General features: G+C 36.9%; 1 protein-coding gene across 1 annotated transcript; it reads left to right on the top strand.

The window, feature by feature from the left end:
• The first annotated feature begins 2,706 nt into the window (after window positions 1-2,706).
• On the top strand, window positions 2,707-4,169 carry LOC143207811 (uncharacterized). Its single transcript, XM_076421611.1, has 4 exons — window positions 2,707-2,899; window positions 2,998-3,164; window positions 3,413-3,520; window positions 3,614-4,169. Exons 2-4 carry the CDS (start codon window positions 3,041-3,043, stop codon window positions 3,712-3,714), a joined length of 333 nt encoding a protein of 110 aa, XP_076277726.1. The 5' UTR covers window positions 2,707-2,899; window positions 2,998-3,040; the 3' UTR covers window positions 3,715-4,169.
• The last annotated feature ends 14,404 nt before the right edge of the window (window positions 4,170-18,573 follow it).

The raw sequence follows: 18,573 nt of genomic DNA, 5'->3' as shown, positions 1-18,573 counted from the left end.
ATCGATGTTTTAAATATCTTTTTCCTTTGAAATAAAGCTCATCGAAATCGGCGAGAAGATAGTATGTACATCGATCGATTTACAATTACAAATTTTTACAATAATATCGTAAACTAAAGCCTACCGACAAAAACCGTAAAGGGAAATGTTGTTCAGAATCATGGTATTGACAACATATCCAAAGCTTATCGAAATCGGATAGAAAGTAGTACATCGATCGATTACAATTACAAATTTTTACAATAATATCGTAAACTAAAGCCGATCGACAGAAACTGTAAAGGGAAATGTTGTTCAGAATCATGGTATTGACAACATAACCAAAGCTTATCGAAATTGGCGAGGATTCACATCATCGAGAAACTTTTGTTCGTTGCGACATCGCGGCGTGCCACCGACACTCGGCTGCCGGCGCGCCGGGCTGCACGCGTCTAGCTCGCTCTCTGATTGGTCAATGTTTTTCGTTAATAACTCGTTAACGAAGCCGCGGACGACATTTTTTCAAAAGAAAATGTCGCTTGAAATGACCTCAGGAACCTCCCATTTTCGGCTCCGGACCTAATTTTGAGACACCCTGTATACCTATAGACCCGGCGCAGATAATTTTGCCCTCGGAAAAGATGAAGACGGTGTGACGTCACGTTCTCGAAAGATGTATAAGCTATGCTCATCGACAGTGCCTACGCTTGGCTTATATGGGGGGTGAGGGAGATCAGCGGATGCGCCATGTACATGTACATACCCAGTACGCGGGAAGAATGGACAGGATAATTTCAAAGAATTTGACATTGTATCATGAAATTATCTATTATAAACTGTATTTGAGATACAGACGTTTATTCTGTATGTTTTATTAAGATATAAAGTAATAATAGTATTATATATATTAACTATTTTAGGAATCGCGCGATATTTGATTCTGAAGACATATTATGCAGGTTACAAAATGGTTTTTTACATATAAATTGATCACATTTACAACATTTTAAGGTAGTACTGCTAGTTTTACACAATTTACATTTATTGTGATTAGTTATTGCTAGACTACGGATCTTTATACATTTACAAAAAAATTGAGTAGATGAAATTCAAATTCGTTGAAAAATTGAAAATGTCAATACATGATTTCTGCTCTATTACAATCATTCAGGGAAGAAATAACATTCAATTTAATTAACTTCCCGATTTTATAGGGAAGTTATTGTAATGACCCAGAAAATCGAAAATCGATTTTTTAGCAGATCTTCACGTTTCATGGTCATTGCAGTCATTTTAGACTATTTTCAGCAAAATGTTCGTATGTGTGTGTGTGTGCGCGCGCGCGCGCGCGTATGGCCGTTTCTATGTAATCAAATTTTTCGTTAACGTTTTCAGAAAAAGTAACAACGCGATCAGGATGATGAATGATGCAATCGATGTGCCCCGCTGTAACTTAGAGCTGATTAGATTTTGGTCCATTTTGGTCAAGTAGTTTTTTAGTTTTTTTAGTTTTTTTCGAAAGAAGTTCATTCAACAATGCAATTTATACGAGAGAACGGAAAGTTTCCACTGAAGAAACAAACGTAATTACACAAAAAAATTTTTTTTCATTTTTTCTAAAAAAAAATTTTTTTATTTAAAAAAAAATTTCTTTTTTACCTTATGCTAATGTTTCCGCTTACAATAATCGAAAATTATCCCAATGCAAGAGTGAGTTAATCATCTCTACTCCCGAGAATACATTTTCAAAGAATATCGATGAAAGTACAAAAAAAAATTTATATTACAATCTTTAAAAAAACAATCAGTTCAAAACGAATTATTAACTGAGATTAAATTGAAAATTAATATAAACTATATGATAATTATTAATAACATTGATGTTGAAAACGGATTGGTTAATCTAGCACACATGCGGAATATTAAAATTTATTACTTTTCAAGAAAATACTAAAATTCCGTCTATATTGTGGTTACATTTTCAATTGGCCAGAGTAGGAGTGAAAGTAAGAACTCGTTATCGTGATTATATGAAAAATGCAAATATTCATCAAAATTTAACACCAATAATAAAAATATCGAATCAAGTAAATATGTCGAGTGAGGAAAAATATCAAATCACACGTAGTCAATTTCCAGTGGTTCCTGCTGAAGCGATTACGATTCATAAAAGTCAGGGACAAACATACGAGAAAGTATGTTTGGATTTTAAAAAATCAGAAAGGCGAACTTTACAAATGTTGTATGTAGCACTGAGCAGAGTTTCAAAATTGAGCGCGGTTTATATATTTTGGGACAATTTAAATTAACAGTATCGAAGAAAACCAAGATCAATACTGCAAACCCAGATAATGAGGAGTTGTATCGTTAGCGAAAAACTAATTAAGACAATTTATATTTTATTCGCAGTCGCAGAGAGCCACTTAGAAATCCTTTTCTCATATTTCCTGTCCTTAGGAAATTTGTATAAACTGCTATAATTGCCGGGGCAATTAAGAACAACGCACAATTTAGCAACCATAGCTACTCTTTCACTGTCTTTCACTTGGACCAACTTCGACTCGCTTAGAACAATTCAGAACAATTCCAGTGTGGTTAGGTTGCTAAGCGTTAGCGTCAGTCAGAGCCAAGCAAGCGTTCTGCGCATGTGCCCCCATCACGTGATGGGGAACACCAACGCCGCCTATAAGCCAGGGCCAGAAACTTAGTGGTTGAATTATTTGCATTTCAGCTTATACCCCCTGGACTGGATCTAACACTGTCTGACACCGACTAACGCTCACTGACGCGGACAGAGAAGTGAATTATAAGTTTTAAAAATTAGACAATGCCGCTGTGTATTGTAAAAATCGTAAGAGACATCGTCCGATTTTGGGAGAAAGACAAGTAAACAATATTAATAACTTCTCACATATCATCGGTAAGAAAAGTATTCTATTTGTGTACATAAAAATTATATTGTATTATTAAAATGAGACAAATGATATAAAGTTACACACTGAATTAATTTTGTAATAGGTTTCCAAAGGATGAGAAGCTAAAATCGTTTTGGGCAGATATAATGCAGCTAAATGTAGAGTTGATTCCAAATGGAGCAAGAATCTGTTCCGCACATTTTACAGAAAATTACTTCAAGATTGTACATGGTAGAAGGATACTTGCACCAAATGCACTACCACATATAGGTATGAAATAATGTTACTATTATCAGGTTTAGGAAATACATTAGATTCCTATATAAAACGGGGGATACATTCTGTGTTAAGGGAGATTTATACAGGCCAACGAGCTGTACATATGCTGTGATTTTCATGTATGTCTTAATGAATAGTCAGATATAATATGTGTTTCGATGGTGTATCTGTTTTGCTCGGCTCATCCACAGCTCAACTTGTGCATTGCTTTATACAGTACCTTTTGTATATTTGTTTAGAACGTGCAATTGAGGATACTCAAAATGATATAATTATGCCGTCAACTTCTGCATCGGATACATCTAAAGTAGATAGAGCAACATCTCCCATCCCTGGATGCAGTGACTGTAAGAAATATTTCATTCTATTTAATATAATATATCTAATAATTTTCTACAAAATTAATATTTCTTATGCATTATATTTTTAATGCTTTTTAGTTGTGGATCAGTCTACAAGTATGTCACCGAAGAAAGAGGAAAACTCTTTGGAAAAAGAATACCTTCAAAAACAACTGCAAGACACAAGAAATTTTATATAAGAAAGATAAAAGATCTGCAGCAAAGCCTTCGACGAAAGAAATCAAAAATTTGCTCTTTGAAGGGAATCCTGGACTCATTGAGGGACAAGAATATGTTAGCGACTGAAGAATTGCAGATGTTAGAAGATATATAGTAGCGGACAAAAGTTTAAGACCGCTCTAAAGAAAACGATAACTTTTTTAATATTGTACTATACGATTTGAACTTTTTTGGGAAGCTAGAGCAATTACTTTACTAAAGGATGTGAAAAGAAATTTTGAAAGACTTTGAAAGACAGTTATGGAAGAATAGGGGTATAAGTGTCAACAAACAGTTTAATAAGAACTAACAATAAGAACATTCGCTTTGACATTACATTATAGACATAATGTAATATATTAAATAATAAAATTGACAAAACCCAATTTTGTTACGAAAATTATTAATAATACATCCTAATCCCTTTTATGCAATAGATATTAACAATTGTACAATTTAATATTTAAGTAATTGGATTAGCATTTTATGACATTTTTGATATTTCATTATAAAACTAACCGATATTTACTTATACAGGGTGTCCCAAAATTCGTGAAAATCCCGAAAGGGGGTGGTTCCTGAGACCATTCTAAGAGACATTTTCCTTTGCACCAATGTCAACTGCGGCTTTGTTTAGGAGTTATTAACGAAAAACACGGACCAATCAGAGCGCGCCCTGGCCCAGCGCGCCACGCCGCGCCGGCAAGCGAGTGTCGGTGGTACGCCGCGACATCGCAACGAACAAGAGTTTCTCGATAATGTGAACCCTCTCCGATTTCGATGCGCTTTGGATACGTTGTCAAGACCATGATTCTGAACAACATTTCTCTTTAGACTTTTTGGCAATCGGCTTTAGTTTACGAGATAATCGTAAAAAAAGAGAAGAAGCAGAAACTGATTGAATTAAAAACTCACGTATTCAGTCGTAAATCCATTTGCTGCTTCGAAATGTGTGTCACTGGGTCACTCGGTGACGAACTGCACAGATGTCTTCAGGTACACGGCAGTACCGAAAGCCAAGGGACATACGGCCAGGTCGACGAGCTGCACAGCCGGTGGTAGAAGGCCTAAGGGATGCGCGGTCAAGTCGACGATCCAGAATTTAACTTTCACTTTCGAATCGATAAATAATTCGTATGTTTATTTTACACAGATGCCTTGAAATTTTTCCACACTCACAATCACTGTTCACATTTGTCAACACATAGTTATGCACTAATAATAATTGCCATATCTCTTGTACTGCTGCACAAATCACAACAATCAGGTAATGCAATCACTAGACAGCGGATTTCATGCATTTGTAGCAAATATGAGTAGGTGCATTTTAATACAGTAGAGAGATTAAAATAATTTCAAAGCACCATAGTATTATTTTCAACTTCTTAAAATGATCACAGTAAGAATCAAATATCTGTCTGGCTCCCCTGTCCCTTGTAATAGCGGCAGCCAACATTCATTTTGCATAAAGATTCGCAGTCTAGTGATTAGTTTAAATATCACTATCAAAAACACAGCTAATAGCAACCGTTAGCTTTGAATTGACAAGTCTTTGGAGATGTTCTCTCTACCGCGGCTCGAACGACACTGATTTTCCTCAAGATTTTTCTAAAGAATTTAGGAAGGGCATTTAGAGTGTCGAAATTCGAAATGCACGCTGTAGCACGAGAACGACGGGACGGTTAGACGAAAAACAGAATGCGAGAAGGACCGCTGTAAGCTTTGTGGCAAACACATGTTTAGTTTTTCCTGCAGGTTGGTACGTAGAGTCGATGGGTAACTGTTCGAAAACGTCATCCGTCCTTTTACCCAGCAAGGGGTAAAAATGTCAGGTCAGCGTAGCATCCCTATTGTCCTATACCTTCCTTAAGAAACTTTCTAAAAGAAGGACAGACGACGTTTTCGAACGGTTACCCATCGACTCTGCGTACCAATCTACAGGAAAACCTAAACATGTGATTGCCATAAGTCTTAAAGCGGTCCTTCTCGTATCCTGTTTTTCGTCCAACCGTCCCGTCGTTCTCGTGCTGCAGCGTGCATTTCGAATTTCGACACTCTAAATGCCCTTCCTAAATTCTTTAGAAAAATCTTGCGGAAAATCAGTGTCGTTCGAGCCGCGGTAGAGAGAACATCTCCAAAGACTTGTAAATTCAAAGCTAACGGTTGCTATGTATTAGCTGTTTTTTTTACTGTTATATTTAAACTAATCACTAGACTGCGAATCTTTATGCAAAATGAATGTTGGCTGCCGCTATTACAAGGGACAGGAGCCAGACAGATATTTGATTCTTACTGTGATCATTTTAAGAATTTGAAAATAATACATTGGTGTTTTGAAATTATTTTAATCTCTCTAGTGTATTAAAATGCACCTACTCATGATTGCTACAAATGCATGAAATCCGCAGTCTAGTGATTGCATTACCTGATTGTTGTGATTTGTGCAGCAGTACAAGGGATATGGCAATTATTATTAGTGCATAACTATGTGTTGACAAATGTGAACAGTGATTGTGAGTGTGGAAAAATTTCAAGGCATCTGTGTAAAATAAACATACGAATTATTTATCGATTCGAAAGTGAAAGTTAAATTCTGGATCGTCGACTTGACCGCGCATCCCTTAGGCCTTCTACCACCGGCTGTGCAGTTCGTCGACCTGGCCGTACGTCCCTTGGCTTTCGGTACTGCCGTGTACCTGAAGACATCTGTGCAGTTCGTCACCGAGTGACCCAGTGACACACATTTCGAAGCAGCAAATGGATTTACGGCTGAATACGTGAGTTTTTAATTCAATCAGTTTCTGCTTCTTCTCTTTTTTTACGATTATCTCGCAAACTAAAGCCGATCGCCAAAAAATCTAAAGAGAAATGTTGTTCAGAATCATGGTCTGGACAACGTATCTAAAGCTCATCGAAATCGGAGAGGATTCACATTATCGAGAAACTCTTGTTCGTTGCGATGTCGCGGCGTACCACCGACACTCGCTTGCCGGCGCGGCGCGGCGCGGCGGGCCAGGACGCGCTCTGATTGGTCCGTGTTTTTCGTTAATAACTCCTAAACAAAGCCGCAGTTGACATTGGTGCAAAGGAAAATGTCTCTTAGAATGGTCTCAGGGACCACCCCCTTTCGGGATTTTCACGAATTTTGGGACACCCTGTATAGTGATCAGTTATATACTGTTGCACATTCGTTAAAGTTTCTTAAGTGCAGAAAAGTAAAAGATAATATCCTAGTTATTCCTATTTCTAAATAACAATGTTTTATGTATTTGTAAAATTAAATACCAAACAGATAAGATTTTTCATATCTATAGATTCTAACTTTTAACCGTTTAATTTTGATATGCAGTTATAAATAAAACACTTTGTTTCTTTATTTTATTGAAAATATTCTATCGTAATTTATAATTGTTAACAAACTAAAAGTCTCATCTTCAAATTTCGCGCGTATATGCTAGAACCAATCACCAGTTGAGCACCAGAGTACCACGTGACCGTGCTCCCCGCTCCGCGGATTTGGCTTCACTCCCCTCGCCTAAAGTAACACTTTGTGCTCCGTCCCCTTATTCCTATGTCCATGGTATATATGGTCTAAGAGCAGGAGACACGACGACAGCGCTGCGGCGGAAAGTCGGGACAGCGAAGCAGCCATGATGGCATACAAATTGTTCAGTATTATAACGATGAACTCTTTCAGATTTTCTGAAGCGAAGAAGCAATATTTTTGGATGCTGTTTGCGTTCAAATGATCTCCGCGTTATTCCGGATCAACGTACAGAGCCCTTTTTTGCAATTTGTTTCTTGAAATTTTATAAACAATAACAGCGTACGTTTTTATAGAAGAAAATTTTTTCAGAACATTTTTTCCAAAAAAGGGCTCTGTACGTTGATTCGGAATAACACGGAGAACATGTCAACGCAAAGAGCATCCAAATATATTGCTTCTTCGCTTCAGGAAATGGGAAAGAGTTCATCGAAAAATCAAGCTGCATTGTTATATCTCTGTCTTTGTCTCTCCTGCGAGCATCTGTTTCCTCTCTGTCTCACTCTGCAGGAGAGACAAGGAATTGTTTATCCTTTTCCCGGAATTTCTTCATTCTGCCCATCTTCATTCTAACCCATAAGGGGGTAGTATAGGCTCGATTTGTAACTAGAAAATTACTAGAATCTTACTAGAAAAATGGCTCGAAACATGGGTTTGCGCGCTGTCGGTTTTCATCCTTATTTCAGAAAATTTTGGGCTGAGTGAGGGCTTATTTTAAAGAGGAAGGTTAGACGCACTGCGCCCTGGTCACGAGGTTAACGAGATTATGTTTATAACTAATAATATGAGGGCCCAAAGTAGAGAAAAATCTAGGCAAAAATCCCGCAGATTTCAATGCATTTTTTTGTCTACAAAAGACTTTTTGACTGCTATGATGATAGATTTTTTCTCTACTTAGGGCCCTCATATTATTAGTTATAAACATAATCTCGTTAACCTCGTGACCAGGGCGCAGTGCATCTAACCTTCCTCTTTAGAATAACCCCTCACTCAGCCCAAAATTTTCTGAAATAAGGACGAAAACCGACAGCGCGCAAACCCATGTTTCGAGCCATTTTTCTAGTAAGATTCTAGTAATTTTCTAGTTCCAAATCGAGCCTATACCCAAGTAGCCACAAGTAGCCAGGTACGTCCCTAAAACGTACGCAGAATGGACGTAGGACGTTTGGACGTGAACCGTACGTTTTAGGGACGTACGTGGCTACTTGGGTACTACCGCCTTAAGGGGGTAGTATAGGCTCTATTTGTAACTAGAAAAGGACTAGAATCTTACTAGAAAAATGGCTCGAAACATGGGTTTCCTGGTTTTCAGTTAGTGTCCTTATGGGGGTAGTCTACCCTCGATTTGTAACTAGAAAGGAACTAGAATCTTACTAGAAAAATGGCTCGAAACATGGGTTTGCGCGCTGTCGGTTTTCGTCCTTATTTCAGAAAATTTTGGGCTGAGTGAGGGCTTATCCTAAAGAGGAAGGTTAAACACACTGCGCCCTGGTTACGAGGTTAACGAGATTATGTTTATAACTAATAATATTAGTGTCCAAAGTAGAGAAAAAATCTAGGAAAAAAAACCAGCAGATTTCAATGCATTTTTCTGTCTCCAAAAGACTTTATGACTTATGAGATGACCAGGGCGCAGCGCGTTGAACCTTCCTCTTTAGAATGAGCCCTCACACAGCCCAAACTTTGCTCAAATAAGGACAAAAACCGACAGCGCGCAGACCCACTTTTTCGGACCCAAAATCTAGTAAGATCCTAGTAAATAGCAAATATCTAGCAAATAACTAGAATCTTACCAGATTTTCGATCGAAAAAGTGGGTCTGCGCGCTGTCGGTTTTTGTCCTTATTTGAGCAAAGTTTGGGCTGTGTGAGGGCTCATTCTAAAGAGGAAGGTTCAACGCGCTGCGCCCTGGTCATCTCATAAGTCATAAAGTCTTTTGGAGACAGAAAAATGCATTGAAATGTGCTGGTTTTTTTTCCTAGATTTTTTCTCTACTTTGGGCCCTCATATTATTAGTTATAAACATAATCTCGTTAACCTCGTAACCAGGGCGCAGTGTGTTTAACCTTCCTCTTTAGAATAAGCCCTCATCCAGCCCACAATTAGCTCAAATAAGGACGAAAACCGACAGCGCGCAAACCCATGTTTCGAGCCATTTTTCTAGTAATATTCTAGTTCCTTTCTAGTTACAAATCGAGGGTAGACTACCCCCTTATTTGAGCAAATTTTGGGCTGGGTGAGGGCTCATTCGAAAGAGGAAGGTTAGACGTAGCGCGCTTTTCTCACGAGGTTAACGAGATTATGTTTATATCTAATAATATGATGGCCCAAAGTAGAGAAAAAATCTAGGAAAAAATCCCGCAGATTTCAATGCATTTTCTGTCTCTAATAGACTTTTTTGACTTATGAGATGAGAAAAGCGCGCAGATCCATGTTTCGACCCATTTTTCTAGTAAGATTCTAGTAAATAGCAAATATCTAGCAAATAACTAGAATCTTACTAGAAAAATGGGTCGAAACATGGATCTGCGCCCAGACGTTGATTGACCCTATTAGAACAAATTGTGGGCTGTGTGAGGGCTCATTCGAAAGAGGAAGGTTCAACGCAGCGCGCTTTTCTCATCTCATAAGTCAAAAAATTCTATTAGAGACAGAAAATGCATTGAAATCTGCGGGATTTTTTCCTAGATTTTTTCTCTACTTTGGGCCATCATATTATTAGATATAAACATAATCTCGTTAACCTCGTGAGAAAAGCGCGCTGCGTCTAACCTTCCTCTTTCGAATGAGCCCTCACACAGCCCACAATTTGTTGTCAAGGTCAAACAACGTTCAGTACGAAACCCATGTTTCGACCCCTTTTTCTAGTAAGATTCTAGTTCCTTTCTAGTTACAAATCGAGCCTATACTAGCCCCATAAGCCTCTAAAAAACGGCTAAATTGTTTCGTGTAAAAGGTGGTAGTGCAAGAACTTGGCTGGTGCACTGCCGTGCACATAGATAATCTATCCTATGCTGAATATTAAATTAATTTATATTTTCATGTCCAGTTTTGCAGAAAACTACGCAAAATATAAGTCTAACTCTCGGGAACTTTTCTCCAAGTTGTATATTAAATCTAGAAACAGAGAGAGAGAATGTTTTTAATAATTTCTCTTTCATAAAAATGATGTGAGATCTGATCTTCTCTGGCGCGGGAGGGGGAAATCCGCTCTACCGTGGGTGTAGGTGCTGATCCAGGCTAAGCGTCCGCTCTACCGTGGGTTTAGGTGCTGATCCAGGCTAAACGTCCGCTCTACCGTGGCACCGACAAGATACTATTAAGGGGGCCGTCTCCTAGCAGATGACGGTCGCGCGTGAACACTCACACACCGCTAGAGTACACTCACACACCGCTAGACCACGTATACGTACGCGAGAATTGCTAGAATCAGGGAAATGCGTTCTGATTTCTCGATAATGCAAAGACGGGGGTTTTTATTAGTCAAAATCGCTAGATAAAAGATCAATCTAGTGCGCTGTTTGCTTCAAAAGTCGTTCTTTTACGTTTCCGAGCAATGATTTTGCAATATTCGGCTGCATGTTGTCCGTTGCATGTTGCCCGTTAGATGGCGCTGCAGTCACGCCGGCGTACTAGCCTCTCCGACGGGCAACATGCAGCCGAATATTGCAAAATCATTGCTCGGAAACGTAAAAGAACGACTTTTGAAGCAAACAGCGCACTAGATTGATCTTTTATCTAGCGATTTTGACTAATAAAAACCCCCGTCTTTGCATTATCGAGAAATCAGAACGCATTTCCCTGATCCTAGCAATTCTCGCGTACGTATACGTGGTCTAGCGGTGTGTGAGTGTACTCTAGCGGTGTGTGAGTGTTCACGCGCGACCGTCATCTGCTAGGAGACGGCCCCCTTAAAGACTGCCAGCCCCTGTGTTATTCAGCGGGACGGGTAACCGGGCGCAACGGGCGCGGGGATAACGTGAAAGTTACAGTGATCTGATATACCACAGCGGTAAAAGTTCCACAATCGACGAGATATTCGTCAAGTTGAAGAAGAATGATATAGTAGAATGCTGACATTACCCATTCTGTAATTGCCTTATAATACTATATGTATATGTATAATTCTCTTATTGTTTTCTTATTTCCGTTATTATCACCATTGTAATAATTGTTTACAATATAATCGATAGTTTATAGATGAAGGAAAAATGAAAGTAATTACTACGTAATATTCTACAAATGTATATTGGAATTTAAATAGTAATTTGAACATTATTGCGTTATATATAAAATAATGATTCTTAAAAAATATTCTGTTATGTTATGTAATGACAAAATTCAATCGTTCTTATTAAGATCCTTAGTAGGAAACAGAAAATTAATTTTTTTACTTATTTATCCCATACTTGTAATGCTCGACAGCATTATTGACTGCAATTATTAAAGAAGAGGTAGTAACAAGATAAAAGTATTAACTAATTAAACAAATTTTCGACGGCTTCTATCCAGACAATGTTATTTCGGGGCAGTATTTCGTACGAAGATATCTAAAAAAATAATTCTATTTGACTCTATACGAATATTTCTTGCACCATATATGACGCTATTTAAAAAGTACGTGTAACATTATTTTATTTCATTCTTGTTATTTTTAAGTTTATTTCGTTCTTGTGCGACGAGGCGAAGAGCTAGCAGACGAAGTCGAAGTCGAAATCTTAAAAGAATAAGGACTCACCGCGTCTCTTTTTTCCCGACGCTGTCCTTCTTTGCGTCCTCTGCAGCCTGGCTTTATCGTCGTACACACAGGTGCGTCTCGGCACACCTACATGTGTTCTTCGTGACCTAGCCAGGGTACGCGCGATGACACTGGCCTAGGTTTACTTGACAGTTCATTGCCCCGGTCCTCGACTGTTTACAGTGGCTAACGTGTGTCGTTTAATGTTTTCCGTACGAGGGCAACGACTCGGTCGGTTGATAGCCTTGCCGATGTAATCATTCCCACATAATTTCGGTATCATTTTCATAAAAAGAAACAAAATTCACCAAATATGTTAAGGAAAATCCTATAAAAAAGTAATGATAAATAATTAAGCTTTGTTGTTTGATTTAGTAGTCTCACACCGATATACCCGACCCGACCCGTATCATGTTACAATGTTTCACTCCATTCCACGGTGACCGAAGCCCTCGAGCTTCACTTCCCTTTTCTCCGTTCGTCATCATAGAATAGTGTTTCCTGCAAAATTGAATGTCTCATATCTGGCCAGACTCGAGTTTTCGACATTTATAGCAAGCTTGCTATAATCTTATCTTATTTGTCAAAATTTAGTTTTCTATTTAAAATATTTTGTTGTTAAAACTCATTAATAGTTTTAAATAGTACTTGAAATATTGAAAATGATATTGAAATATTGGAATATTACAATTTGGAATGAAGGGCCTAGCCGGACGAGGTAGTCCTTCGAATTATTTAAACAGCCGTTGTGCCATTCAATTTTCGGTCAATTTTCCCCATTTACTTGCATTAATTTAATCATATAATTGCATTTAATTGAAATTGATATTTGAGATTTTTTCCCGATTTTTTGGTTCAAAATGTTAATTACACACAAAGTGAAAAACACGCAAAAATTCGACAAATGCAGGTTTTTTAGAGAAATTGAAAAATAGCATTGATCATATTTTTAGACTATCAACATATGTACCAGAACTTTTTTTACGACTGCGCGTAAACGACAAAGAGGGACTGAGGTACGAGGCAGCCGACACAGTTCAAAAGGCTGCGTACCGATTACATCAAAGCACATAGGAAAGTTTTTTATTTTTCAATATTTTTTTACGAAATTACCAACGTATTTGTGAGATTCTTCTAATTAAAATGAGCCTAAATACGGCACAATTTGAGCCATATTTACTTATTTAAAGTGTGATCATAATTACCTAATATAGGTTATTATAATAGGTCATTTAATATAATATATTTATAATTATAAATAATTTAGGGATGTGCGGGCCGCTCGATGTTCGGGTTCAGGTCGGGTCGGGTTGCAGAAAATCCGGCGGTCCGTCGATTCGACTTCGAATTCGTCGGGCGGGTACGAAAAGAATCGAACAAGTTCGGGCTGACGAGTTATTGCGTTATCCGAGATTCAAATACTCTGCGTTCTTATGACATAGATAATGGTAATAATGGTTTTCTTTCTTAACTTATAACGTGATTTTTAATATACTTGGTTTTTTTATAACTACATTAGGTATATTCGCCAAACACGTGCCTGCTCTTTATTTGAATTAAAGCTTGAATAATGCACGTTTCATGTGAAAAACTTAAAAGACAATATTTCTAGCTTTTTAACGAATTTTCTCCGAATGAACTCAGATATGTATCGATAATATCATTAAAATATCCTTACGGAAGTTATATACACCTAGAAGGTTACAATATGGTAAAGTATGGCAATAATTCAATGACTCCAAGAAAAATGAAAAACTTAATGACTCCGAGAAAAATAAAGAACTTAATGACACTGAGGAAAAAGAAAAATTGAATAACTCCAAGAAAAATGGAAAACTTAATGAATCCGAGAAAGATAAGGAACTTTTATTAACTCTCTGAGGAAAATGAAAAATTTAATTCCTCTCAGTTAATAAGCTGTCTTCAATGCCTCTTAAAAATGCAATTAATCGCATGTAGGGATTGATCAGGTGTTTCTCTCTATATTAAAAAATATTTAAAAATCCTTTGACAAATCTGTTTTGTGGCGTCAGGATACTGCTGTCGATATTCCATCACAGTTTGTATAGTATATATTATTTCTCCACTTTGTTTCTATATAAAATTTTAATATGATCCTCCATTAGTTTAACGCCCCGTTCAGCGGTATCATTGACCACCTTCAGTCTATGTTTCAGTCAGTCTACTTATTATTCATAATAACTTCTTTTTCCGATATTTTAACTGTTTTTCTTTTGTAGATTGGAGCGTATTAATGAATTTAGTTAAGGTAGTAGAGAGACTTCCAGGATTGCAAGATATTCATTTACTCATTTCTCGATAATACAAACACGGGGTTTTTCACTAGTCAAAAACGCTAGATAAAACATCGATCTAGGGCGCTATCTGCCTCAAAAGTCCTATTTTTTCGATTACGAGGCGTAATTTTCATTATTCGGCAGCATGTAGCTATGAAAATAGCTATATGCGCAGTTGTATGCTTCCGAATAATGCAAATTACGCCCCTTAATATCTCTGTCAGTTATGTATATATAAAAAAACTCTTCAAACAAAAGTTGTAGTATATGAGGAGGTGGATATAGTATCAGAGAAAAAAAATTTTTTCAAAGTCATTATTTCAAGTTTTCAAGGTCACGGATGTTTTTTCTATCAACAACTGTTTATGCTATATATGGATTCTTAAAGAGAAAAAAGACAAATTCAACGATATATCATAACGTCTATTTATGTAAAGATTTAAAAAATTCAAAATTTTCAAATTTGCTGCGCCTCATTTTCCCATGATCTAATCGGCCCCAAAATTTTTCCAGATAATTTGCTCAACATTTGTTACAATTCTGGTTTACGGGACCAAAAAAATTTCATGGTCAAAAAATAAGGTCCACCCTAATTTACAGGGTGTCACAAAATTATATGTCGTGGACACCATAGCGCGATTCTACACTCCCGATTTAGTAGAAAATGACGTAAGAAATCTCCTGCCAAATTGACCTTAAACGTGAAAAACAAGCTAAAAAAGCCAACATTTTTTTAAAGGATTAAGATTTTTAAAATTTTTATACAAAAATTTTCTTTTAAAATCTAAAATCTTAAACGAAAATTTTGGTATAAAGATTTAAAAAATCTTAATCCTTTAAAAAAATGTTGGCTTTTTACCTTGTTTTTCACGTTTAAGGTCAATTTGGCAGGAGATTTCTTACGTCATTTTCTACTAAATCGGGGGTGTAGAATCGCGCTATGGTGTCCACGACATATAATTTTATGACACCCTGTACATATACGTAAATTACGAGAAACAGTAAAGGGTGCTTGACGTCGAAGAAGAAAAAATCCTGGTAATTAAAACTTAATATGTACTACATTCTACGTTATTAGAATAATTGTAGTTTAATTATGATACATTTTATATCAACATTTTTTATTTACACCTAGAAACGCCACTGTCTCGGAAGGAAATGAACATTCGAGAGAAGCAATAAAATTAGAGCATCATCGCGAAAAATGATGAGTTTGCAATAACCTCAATATTTTATGAAATTCTATTATAATTATAGTTATGACTGTATTTTTTTATTATAGGAAGACAGAAGATCAAATTGTGTGTATGCTAGTATAAAATCAATTTATATATATTATACAATTTATTTTATTATTTGTTTGACAACTAATAAATCTACAAATTGTTTCATAAACTAAAAAATACTTCCTGCATTTTCGTATTCTCCAATCAGTCCAAATAAATACCATCAACCTGTTCTCATATACCAATTTTTATTAATGCAATTATGACAGTAACAAAACGTTTCTATTTAAAATGAATACATATTTTGAACATAGTTTTAACATTTTTAAATTTTTGGAAGGTTAAAAAATGTAATTAAAAAAGTAATGAAAAATAAAAATAAAAAAAAAATCCTCGCTGCACGGGGACTCGAAGGCTAGCTCCAGATTGCGATTCATACGCTCGACGGCTCGACAGTCGAATTTCAGTTTCGTTTCCGTAAGCCGTAAAGCATGGCAACATGGCAAGTTCTAAAAATAGATTGTGGCTGGCACAAGCGCACAAGCAGCGCACACGGATATAGTAAAGGTACGCTGGTGAGTGTAGCGCGCGGGCGCGTTGCTAACACGATACCACCGACGAGATACTATTAAAGACTGCCAGCCCCTGTGTTATTCCGCGGGACCAGTAAGTGGGCGCGAGTGGGCGCGGGGATAACGTGAAAGGTACAGTGATCTGATATACCACATCGCTAAAAGTTCTAAATAGTGTTAAAATAGTGCCAAAACATCGTCTGAAATATGGCGGAGAATGTAACATTTAATAATAATCGATATGGTTTCGTAATAATTCGCATTCACACCGATGCATCGCGACGAGAATCTCCTCAGTGGTCTTCTTTACCGACAAAATGCCGTCGTTGGCCTTCTGTTTCTCTGGATGGAGCTAAAATATATCCTAGAGGGCGTAAGAAATACCGAAAAATTCGAGTCCCGCCAACTCCCATAAGGCTGGCAGTCTTTAACAGTATCTCGTCGGTGACGATACCAATACAGTGTCTTCTGCACCGACGAAATGCCGTCGGTGGCCTCCTGTTTCTCACTCCAGTCAGAATATATCCTAGAGGGCGTAAGAGAACACCGAAAAATTCTAGGCTCGCCAACTCCCATAAGGCTGGCAGTCTTTAATAGTATCTTGTCGGTGCTGGCAGTCTTTAATAGTATCTCGTCGGTGACTTAGTCCGGACAAGAATCCGTCTCAACACTTAGTCCGGACAATAACCTACACCATCTTTGGCCTTGTTCAGAACGAACAGATTATACCGTTTTATATAAAATATGTAACTAAGATTCTTTCACGAGAAATGAAGGAAATATCCTGTATTAAAATAACTGCAAAAAATAATTATTTAATAAGGTCTAATAAAAGACAGGATTGCAGAAGTAGACACGTTGTACGGAATAAATAATTTAATTTTTTATTTAAACAAAAAAGATCGAACAACATTTAAGCTCTACTTCCAACAAACTAGAAAATGTATGTACAAGGTACTATTTACTTAGGACTTTTAGAAATTATATTTAGTTTGAAAGTCGGAATTTAACTATGGACTGGAAAATAAAAGAAAGGCGAAACAAAACAATTAATCTGAAATCAAAAAATCATTTATTATCACAAATTAATATCATTTATTACACACACACTCAAAAAAAAAAAATTATAATACATAGACAAATATAATCCAAATAATATAAAACAAATAAATAATTATTATTAATACATAACAACTATCATATATATTGATAGGGATGCAATAACAATTAACTAGGTAACTAGGTGAAAGCCGATGGAGGAAGTATTGACCTTTTGGCAGGCAGCGATGACAGCGATGATTCTGCAAATAGGAAAATACATTTTATTATTCAAATCTGAATGTTTTTTTTTACTCTATTTTATATGTAGTATAATCTACTTAAACCTATTTAAAAAATAATGCAGATTATTTACATGTTCAAAAAATTATATTTGTTGAAACAATTTAATTTACCTAGAAAATTCTGTTTATAAACGTATGTTTATACGAAAACTTTTATCTGAGCAAAAATATACTTTGTTTAGACAATTTTTCTTGCAAGATTCTGTTAAAAAAAGATGTTGACTAATAAAAAAATATTTATTTCAAACTTGATTTGTTTCAAAACGATTGTTGCAAAATTTAACATACTTAAAAACTGTACTTGCTTAAGTAGATTGTATAGTTAGAAAAATTGAGTTTATGAAATATTGTATTATCTAATACATTTAAATAAAAAACATATTTGATTGAATTGTAAATGATTAATTAAACTTACATTAGCGGATCTTGATCATTTCCATCGTTGACTCAGCTTCTCCCGACTCGCGTTTCAGCTACTCCGAAACGCGAGCTCGGAGAATCGTGGAAAAATTGGCGACGATGGTCTGCATCTAATTCAAAGATCCTTTCGGATCCTTCAAGATCCTTTTGACCAGCTCGAGGCTTGAATGAACACGTTCCGAGCCCCGAGGGTCGGGCCCCCTAGACCTGAGCCCACAACACAATAGCAGTACAATAAACACGGCCGGGGGATTCCCCGGCCGTGTTTATTGCACCACTCGGCCAAGGCGCCCGAGGCACCGATGATAGGCAAAAATATTGAATTAGATACTTTTTCCAAGATATCTTCACGAGTAAAAGCAGTAAGCAGTGACCGAATTCTATCAAGATTAGACTTTTCTTAATCGGAAGAACGCCACGAACTGGCTCGTGGCACTTTCGTGAGGGCATCACGGAAAGATAAACAAGTTCAGGATTCACTTGTCAGGGGTTTCATGCCGAGCTACCTGGCTGGCCGGGGGATCGCCCGGCCGTGTTTATTGCACCACTCGGCCTAGGCGACCGAGGCACCGATGATGGGCAAAAATATTGAATTAGATACTTTTTCCAAGATATCTTCACGACTCGTGAAGCCAGGTAGCTCGGCATGAAACCCCTGACAAGTGAATCCTGAACTTGTTTATTTTTCCGTAATGACCTCA

Source organism: Lasioglossum baleicum, chromosome 4 (assembly GCF_051020765.1).
Source record: "Lasioglossum baleicum chromosome 4, iyLasBale1, whole genome shotgun sequence".
In the NCBI taxonomy this organism is placed as follows: Eukaryota; Metazoa; Arthropoda; class Insecta; order Hymenoptera; family Halictidae; genus Lasioglossum; species Lasioglossum baleicum.
Note: the sequence above shows the minus strand (reverse complement) of the source record. Positions and strands in the feature narration are given on the sequence as shown.